Source organism: Strigops habroptila, chromosome 17 (assembly GCF_004027225.2).
Source record: "Strigops habroptila isolate Jane chromosome 17, bStrHab1.2.pri, whole genome shotgun sequence".
Classification (NCBI taxonomy): Eukaryota; Metazoa; Chordata; class Aves; order Psittaciformes; family Psittacidae; genus Strigops; species Strigops habroptila.
Genome location: NC_044293.2, coordinates 1,727,695 through 1,736,747, shown reverse-complemented (window position 1 = coordinate 1,736,747; position 9,053 = coordinate 1,727,695). Strand labels below are relative to the sequence as shown.

The 9,053-nt window shown below is 45.3% G+C and overlaps 1 protein-coding gene across 2 annotated transcripts; it reads left to right on the top strand.

Annotated features, from left to right (window-relative positions):
* Window positions 1-603: 603 nt before the first annotated feature.
* Window positions 604-5,196, top strand: PTS (6-pyruvoyltetrahydropterin synthase). Of its 2 annotated transcripts, none has more exons than XM_030505345.1 (6): window positions 604-779; window positions 1,629-1,708; window positions 2,785-2,807; window positions 3,821-3,877; window positions 4,197-4,267; window positions 4,767-5,196. In XM_030505345.1, the coding sequence occupies exons 1-6, from the start codon at window positions 706-708 to the stop codon at window positions 4,906-4,908; spliced, it is 447 nt and encodes a 148-aa protein (XP_030361205.1). In that variant the 5' UTR covers window positions 604-705; the 3' UTR covers window positions 4,909-5,196. The 2 variants fall into 2 exon arrangements, with proteins under 2 accessions (XP_030361205.1, XP_030361206.1); XM_030505346.1 differs by having other exon boundaries at window positions 637-779; window positions 4,775-5,196.
* Window positions 5,197-9,053: the final 3,857 nt, after the last annotated feature.

Genomic DNA, 9,053 nt, shown 5'->3' with positions numbered 1-9,053 from the left:
GTACAAGGCTGCGCTCCGCTACCTTAAGAGCTGTTTCTTCTCCTGTTCTTGTTATACAGAGATCCTGCCCTGAGGCTTGGCGTTTTACCGCTCTGAAAAACGGACTGGAAAATGCAATACATGTTCTTCAGTTTCACGTCCCTGCCTTCAGAGCTGATCCTTCCCTCCCCTGGAAGCCCACGTAGAAATGTTTTAAACAACCCCTTCTTGTCCTATTAGTGATTCCCATAATTTTGACTGCTGTTTGCAGAGAACTTCCAGTTTTCTGCATCACTCAGTGATTTAGTGTAAAGTGAGCTAGTAAACAGCTGATGTAGGAAAGCATTTGCTACAGGAAATCACACCGATGGTCCATTGGCGCAGTTGTCATACTCCCGCATTTATTAGGGCTGATACAGAGGCTCCTAAGAGCCTTTTTTGCTTTCTTTCCGTATCACCGGCTCATACAAGGTCGCAGTATGTGTGCTGGGGATAAGGACGAGCTGCGGCCATCAACAAAGGAGTTTCACGCATCAGCGCAAGCAGACGGCCGCCTCCTGCGCCCGCGGAGATGGGCGGGCGGGGACCCGCATCCGCCGAGGCTCCGGCACCGCCGGCGAGTGGCTCCCGCGGGCGGCGCTGCTGAGACCCGGCCCCCCCTGCGCGCCGGCGCCCGGATGGAGGCGGCTGCGCCAGCGCGGATGCGCCGGTCGCCGCGGTCCAGCCATGGCGCCGCCCGCAGCGCGGCTGGCGCGGGTTTCCCGCGCCGTCACCTTCAGCGCCTGCCACCGGCTGCACAGGTGAGCGGCCCCGGGGCGCGGAAACACCCGCGGGGCGGCCGCGGGTTCCCCCCGCGCCGCCTGGCCCTGGGAGCAGACCTCGGTGGAAAGGCACAAAGGTCTCCGGCAGCTGCGCGGGTTTTGCGTTCGCGCACTGGAAGTGCGGAACCGGGCTCAGCCCATGTGTGTGTATCCGTGCCTGCTGCTTCCCTGTTCTCCTCCATGCAGTCCGTTTTGTGCAGTCTGTAGTAGTCAGTCCGGACTTCAGACATCAATATTTAACTAGGTTTAACGAGAACGGAAGTTTTGTTTTTAAATGGGGCAAATTACGCTTGCGGTGTGTAAACAACTCATTGTGCCCCTAATCTGTCACCTTTTCCCTCAAAATTTAAGTATTCCTAAAGAGTGCCTTGACATGAAATACGCCTTGGAATAGGCACTTGGATTTCTTCAAAGGAAAGACTTGGAGAGGGAAGTCATCTTTTGTATTTCTTGGAGAAGCTCCCCGAGCTTTGTTAATTAATAATATGCGTAGTTTGCTCCAGGTGCTTCCTCGTAGGAGCCCAAGTAGTTTTGCCATCCATATTCATATGTGAATAGCTGTTAGAGTTTATACAGCAGCAGTGTTAGGCAGTTTGTTATGAAACTTGCACATACAAATACAAAACCACAGCAAAAAAGCTCCATTGTCAGCAACGTCTTTTTGTGGGCCAAACCCAGCACTTCTGTTTGTGCCTCCTAAGTAAGAAAAGCTAGTGGGTTAACTTTGGGAGAGTAAACAGGTAGAAGAGCTAGAAAGCAATCACAGCTGAAGTGAAGCCAGGATCGTTTCTGATGCATCCTGAAATGCCATGTTTGTATTTCTCACAGTAAATCACTGAGTAATGAAGAAAACCTGAAGCTGTTTGGGAAATGCAACAATCCAAATGGCCATGGACACAACTATAAAGGTAATTACATGTGTAGTTGTGGATAGAGGCTGCTCTCAGGCAGGCTGGGTTGAATGTGGGATAACCCATGGAGGAACTGGGCCAGTGATGCATCTCAGCAGTCTGGTATGGCTTTTAGTGGCTGATTTGTTTGGTGTTTTTTTTTATAGTTAGAAGGAATTTTCAGCAGTTGGGGGTTGAACCATGGCATGGATTTGCAAGCTATTAAATAGATAGCAAATATCTCAAGATCATAGAATCACAGAATAGTTTGGGTGGGAAGGGACCTCAAAGATCATCTAGTTCCACTGCCTCTGCCATGGGCAGGGACACCTTCCACTAGACCAGGTTACTCAAAGCCCTACCCAGTTTGGCCTTGAAACTCACTTCGTTAGTCAAATCTATGTGTTTGTAATCTGTAAAATCACTGAGTTTTGAATGTTTTTCTAAGCAAAAGACACGCAATTTACGCAGGCCGTAAACTTTATTTGAATGTTGTTTTCACAAATTCTTTTGCCATCTATATGCAACCTGTGCACATAAAACCAGATTTCTCCACTTATTAGGCTGGCTCCCTGTTAGCACTGTGTGTTGTTAGTACCCTGAAACCTCTGCTACAGAGCTACTGGCTTTACCAGGAAGGACAGGCTGACAAATTGCTGGACTGAAGGTTTGTCTCTCTTAAAGCTGGTGATTGTATGGGCTTTTAGTATGTCTGCATTGTCCGTAGACTTTGCCGATCAAAGGGCTCTGATTGTGAGTGTACAGGGCATGGGCTGACGTAGGGAGTAGGTACTTTGAAAGTCATCTAGTCTTATCTCTGCCTGCAAGGAGCACTTTGGGGATGGTGGTGTGTCTCTGGGCATTAGGCCTTGGAGAATGACTTCTTCAATGAGCTGGGTGACTCTGAATCATTATTCTTTATGGAATGGATACTCATGTTATAAAAACAGTCTCGCTTGTAAATGCTGGGAAGCAATGCACCAGTCCTTGTGGGTTAGTGGTGAATGGGTTTTCTGTCCCTGTCAGTAGTGTATTTGTTGTTAGGTTCATGGTGTTACCCTAACCTGATATTTTCTTTTCTTTTTTTTCTTCAGTTATAGTCACTGTGCGTGGAGAGGTAAGTGTGATGCACACTTCTTTTTTCCATTCCTTAGGGTGGCAGGACACATGGGTCCCTGTCTTCAGCGGTACTGAAGTTCTAGCTCAATTACTAGAGTTCCTAGGCTGTTTGTGGAAACTCTGTATGCATAACTATAGAAGAAGGTTTTCTGTAATCACTGTCCTATTCATCTTGCCTCTAACAAGGGTTTGCAGGTGACCACATTCAAGTCCAAGCTTTGTAATCGTCTCTGGGCCCACAGCTTAGTTTGCCAGAGTCTCACTGCAGAATGTATAGGCTCAGGTCAGATCCGTGGGACACCTTTGGATGACTACTGAGCTACAGGGAGGCTTAGCACTTCCAGTAACTGATTGTGTCTGCTGTTTTATCAAGCTATTTTGCTGAAAATATAAAGGGAAATTCTGATTTTGCAGTTATTTTTCACCCTTCATCCCGCATTGTTCTGTGTAATCTGCAGAGTCAGTTGTTTAGATAGCACGTTGGTGTATGTTTTCCAAACAACTATGAGGATTTCCAGTTCCTAGGAAAAGGAACAGACACTAAAATTTTAAAACCTCTTCCTTCTACATTCCCCATATATGCTGTGAACTACACAGCTGACTTTGGCCCTAGAGCTGTGCCTTCCCCACATGGGAGGATGCCCTGAACTCAGGCTGGTCTCTGTTTTGTCTGTGCGTGTGCAACACAGAAGTTTAATGCCAGTTTTCCTGCTTATGCTCATGCTGGACCATTGCTTGAAGATTGGGTGTTTCAGTGAGTTTTTTTCCTCCCTGGTGTCAGTTTTAAAGAGAGAGAGAAAACATTGGAGGTTTTTTGTAGGCTGTAGGTAGCCTTTGAGAACATCACAGAAGTAGAACTGGAACTCACTATGTGAAGGTGGAAAGATGTATTTCTTGTGGCTCAGATGTCCTGAACGCACAGATATTCTGGTTTGTACAGGCTCATGGCAGCCTGGTAATAAGGATGTAAGTGTAGCTAGGCTGTTAATCTCCCTTTTGTTTTCCCTGCAGATTGACCCAGTCTCAGGAATGGTTATAAACCTGACAGACCTGAAAGAATATATGCAGGTAATAGCACTATTTTCCTACACATCCCTTGAGAGAATTGGTTAGAGCTTAGCAATTTGTCTAGTACCAGGGTGGAGACATGGTGAGTTGATGATGGTAGGAAATAAAGAAGAAATTAAGGAATGATTTAAGACTAAAATGCTTTAGCGCTGTGATATGAGGCAGTACGATGTCTTCGGCTAGGAAGTTAACAGGTAGATATAGGGCTCTTATCCTTTTCTGTGTACCATTGCCTTGCTGTAGTCCCATGTGCATGGTAACTTGAACTTCATGTGCACTGATAAACTGGGTCAAGATTGACACTGTTTTCTTTCTGCAGGAGGCAATCATGGAACCCCTTGACCACAAAAACCTGGATAAGGATGTGCCGTACTTTGCTGAGGTTGTGAGGTGGGTGATGGGGACTCCTCGTGGCATTGGTTACAAGGAACAGTCTTCAAGTCTTAGTCCTACATCTGAAAGAGCAGCCTTGATACCTGTGTGTGTTGCACACGTGTTGCACAGACCTGTGCATGTCAGGGGCTGGGTGCCCTACCTGCCTTCAAGCCCTACTGCTGTGCCCTTATTATGCTGGGCTGGGTGGAGGCCTGCTTACACACCAAGATAGGCACCACTTGCTTATGCCTATGGAGCCTTTTACAGGCTAGGACTTGTCGCATGGGACTGTCTGTGGACAGCTTGGGAGACATATATGACCTGTTAATTAGACCTCATTTCACCCATGTTTGCTGTCAATGGTTCTAGTCCCACTTCAGTTCAAGGTGTCATCATGTGAGAGGTGCCTGCATGGCTCCCTGTGACTGTTAGCATCCTCTCTGGTCCATTCTGGGTACAGCCTCCTCAGATATCATTGCTGTCAGTTCTGAATTTGCCCATGTTTCATTCTTAGCACCACAGAGAACCTTGCTGTATTCATCTGGGAAAACCTCAAGAAGCTCCTGCCCGTGGGAACTCTTTATAAAGTCAAAGTGTATGAAACAGACCAGAATATTGTCGTTTATAAAGGAGAAGAAATAATGTCTGAGAAGTGAAGAGATCTGAAGTTCAGTTGGTCGGAAACTCTGCTGCACAATCAGATCAGTGGATTACTTCAACCCTGCTCACTGTATTTCCTACATCTAGACAATGATTACATCTTATGTGAGGACGAATACAGATGTTTCACAAGAATTCTTGCAGCAGTCTAATGCTTTGGGTTCTCGGTATTGAGCTGTCTGTTTTTTCTCAAGACATTGCGGTTTTGCAGATCCAAACGACCAAGCTAATATGAAATTTGCAGTTGTGCCATGTTAAATAAAGCTGATGGGTCATCGCTGCTACAGGAGGCTTTTCATTCTGCATCTGATCATGGACAGCTGAAATAGTAGGGAATACCTTGAGTCCATATTCACCGAAGACCCCTCAAAGCTTGTTGGCACAAGCAGCCAGATCAAGCATGTTTTTCTTAGGGAGGTTTTTTTAAGTTCTGTAGGAACAGGATCAATCATTCTCCTTTAATCTTTCTGAAGAAAGCAGTCAGTTCATATTCCTCCTGCGATGATCTGCAGTTACATGGTATTTTCATTACCAGAATCCCATGTTGGGAAGCATTTCTAGACACAAGCAACTCTTGGTATCAGTCATCAGGGCTGCAGGTTCCTGCTGTCACTTGCACATTAGAAGATGCAACACTGTTCAGCATAGGTTGTTAGAAAAGGACGAGGCTGTGCAATGAGTTTAAATGAACACAATGAACGCTAGTCAAATTATTCTGAAGATTCCTGAATTGGTAGGTGTACTCTGAAAATTAAGTGCTGGAAGAGGAATGCATGTTAAAACCAGTTAGGGAACAGTTACTGTACAATTCCTATGGTTAAAAGCCATAGGATCAACGTGTCTTTCCAGAGGCAGAAATAATAGTACTTCCACCTCTGTGGAGTGTGTGATTCTGTTTGTCACATGAGCAACATCCTGAAGAGTAATTAGGTATGGCCATGAAGAATAACTTTATGCATATAATTTAAGAAGAGATTTCCAGAGTAATAATTCCCTTGCTTTACAAGGAAATTATTCATCTGAATAATGGTAGCAAACAGCACCATTTAGAAAGGCTTAAAGAAGCTTGCCTAATAGTTAACCTTGGCTGCAGTCTGCTACAGGCTGAGGGTAAAGTAGCCTTCTGTAGCTATCCATTGTGCTAGAAAGTAGTTTTTACAGTTCCAAAAAATACTTCAGACTGCTTTCTTTTAAACTGTGACAGCTTTATGTGAGGACAGTGCTGTGCTGTCTCCTGCTTTGATCCGTCTTTGCTCAAACTTCCTGGATGAGCTTCTAAAATGGAACAGTAAGAAAAGGGTGGAGATGAGGGATATTCCAACCTTCTCGCTTTGGTAGAACAAAACCTCTGCCATGGGAGCTCCAGCGTTGTTGTGGTTTTGGTTGTTTTGGTTTTTTTTTTCCTCTTTCTTCTCCTTTCTTAGCAGTAGTGCCTTGGTGAATAATTGGCTGAAGGTTCATTCCAGTGGCACTCAAGTAGAGAGTGCTCAGTGCATCAAGAAGGAGGGAACACCATTGACAGACTTTGCCCCTTCTCCCTTTTTTTGCCCCAGATAGGAACCAGTCAGCTTTTTTCAGTGTAGGCTCTGCCCAGGGGAGGTTTGCAGCTTTTGTGAATGTTCCTGCTGGTCTGTAGTTCACTAGTATGCTATGTCATCTTGGTTTGCTAAAATCCTGTAAGTAAGTCATACTGGATGATAGCTGCTGCTGATAATGATTCATGAAGCATTTGGTGTCTTCAGTGAGTCATGGAGACTAAAACATATCATTTGATCTTTTTATCAGAAGAGTAATTTAGCCGTTGACGTTGACAAAAAAAAACCCCAAGCAAACAAATGGTTATATGTATATAGCACAGCCTATTACTATTGTCAAGAAGTCAGGTGCTAGCCCGGGAAAAATCTAGCCCAATTCCTGTTCTTTTACTGCAGTGCAACATAGCCTTGATAAAGTCCCACAATAGCTCGAGTTTTTATGTTTATTGCAGTGTTGCATGATGGAGATCTACTCATATCTTTTATTCTTATCTCTCCGGTTTAAATGGCAGCAGATCTGGAGAAGTGGAAATAAACGGATTGATTTAGTAGTGGCTTGTGTGAAGGGGGTCAGCAGTATCAGAGCTGGAATTGTAATTGCCTGGGTCACAAGAAATTTCAGTGTATTCTGTCCTTTATCCTGCTTAGAGGGGCCTTGATCTTTGCGGCACTGTGTGAGCTCCATGTACAGAAGTCTCTGTAGGAATCAGCCTCCAAATTCACAGGTTAGGGAAGGAGGGTTATATAAGGAGAGAATTAACTGACATAATTAAACATTAAGCATTTCTCTGTTATAACTTAGTTACTGAGTGATTAAATTGTTTGAAAGAGAACTGTTTGGGTGACAGTAGGGTCCGAGACAGCAATTCAAATGTCAGAGCTGATCCCAGGAGAGCTACTGTAGGACCAAGATTCCCAGCTTTCATGCACGTAAATGTAAATAGCAGTATAATGACAGCATGACCAGAAGCTAAGCTGGGTAGTGCTTAGTAGGGACTGAAGAGGAAGACCCAGTTCTGCCTTTGTGTCACATGGAATGATGAATCGTCAGATTATATAGAAGAGGAATAGTGCTGGGGCAGAAACTGAGTGAATGGGGAGTTGCCAACTAGAAGAAAAGTTTGGGGCTGCCCAGTTCCAAAGGAAAGCTGTTCAGCAGCAGCTCTTTTTTAATAAGTGCTTCTAGGGAACATTTTCTTATTCTGCCTTACTGTGGGGATGGAAAGTCTTTACTCTCTTTTCTGTGCTTGAAAGACATTGACCACATGAGGACCGCGGGTTCAGCCAAGGCTTGCGCAGTGTGGGGAGAGGCAATTGATTGTTTTCCCATGACGTCTGGAATTACGAACAGCATTAGAGCAAAAGGGGCACCATTAGAAAAGGATCAGCAAAGCAAAAAACAGCAGCTAGGACTGAGCGAAGTCCTGCCACTCAGTTTTATGTGCCACTCCCTGGGCTGTTATTTATAGTTCATTGTCACCCCTACAGTGACAAGTTAATAAATAATCCAGGCATCGCTTCTGATGAGGGACACGGAGCCCCTACCAGGAGCTGTTTCTCCAAGTTCAGACAACTTGAAGTAATGTATGCTTCCTGAATTGAAGCTTCCCCTGTAACACGGCTTCTTTGTGCGCACAGTGACTGGAAGGCAATGAAGGCTGCGGGTGCATTCATAGGGTTTCTGCCTGCTTTGGTGCCCAAGACTGGCAGTGCCTTGGGAGGCAACAGGAGGTTCAATGAAGCAACATCTCTGTTCTGCAAAAAGGTTGGGAAGGCCACCGTGACCAGAGCTGCTGACTCGCCAAGAAACAGGGCCCATCCCTGCCTCTGCCCCAGAGTAAACTCAATGAGGCCAGAGCTTGGGGAAAAGCAGGTGTGATCATACTGCATACGTACAAGAGGAGCTGTTTTATGGCAAAGCCATGGTTTGGACATTCGCAGATACTTGCGTGCTTGGCCCACACCAGTGTTTTTTTATTGGTGTGGGTGTGGGTGTCCGTAAATACGATAGAGTCATTAAGATTGGAGGGAAAGCAAGGTTTTGCTATACAAGGGGTAGGATTTGTTAATTCAGACACTGCAGAAGTACTGGTTTGGAAAAATCAATGGTTGCTCTAAAAGTTATGTAGAAATGTCTGTGGATGTGGCAAAGGACTAAACAAGACAAGGCACCTCTGAGCCAAATGTTTCTGCTTCAGATGGGTAGGTGTTGCCTATCTCCTGTTATCCCTCCCGGTGGGCTGCTGGGAGAGTGAACATTGCCATATTTCCACCAGAAGGGGATGGGTGCAGCCCACGAGAGACCGAGGGCTAAACCTCCATCTTGTTCTGCAGCAGTGGGATTTTGGAATGGTGTAAGTTAAGAAAATAATGTTCGATCCTGATTGTTGGGTTACTCCAGAATGAGTGATGCCCTTCCTCCTGTGACATCTAGGGTAACATAGATTAATGAGCAGTGAAATCTGGGTTTGTTCTGCCGATTTTTTTGAGGCAGGGTGCATCACCTGGGTTAGCACCCAGGTTTAATAGCCTTTAAAGCTATTAAAAGTTTAGCAACTACAGGAAGTCACTGGAAGGGTGGGAAAAATTTTAATGGAGCTTTATCC

Excerpts from the sequence above, each read along its gene's own strand:
- PTS (XM_030505345.1), top strand. The coding sequence starts at position 706 with ATGGCGCCGCCCGCAGCGCGGCTGGCGCGGGTTTCCCGCGCCGTCACC. Across the intron at positions 1,709-2,784 it reads CCATGGACACAACTATAAAG|TTATAGTCACTGTGCGTGGA; the intron begins GTAATTACATGT and ends TTTTTTCTTCAG. Across the intron at positions 3,878-4,196 it reads ACCTGAAAGAATATATGCAG|GAGGCAATCATGGAACCCCT; the intron begins GTAATAGCACTA and ends TTCTTTCTGCAG.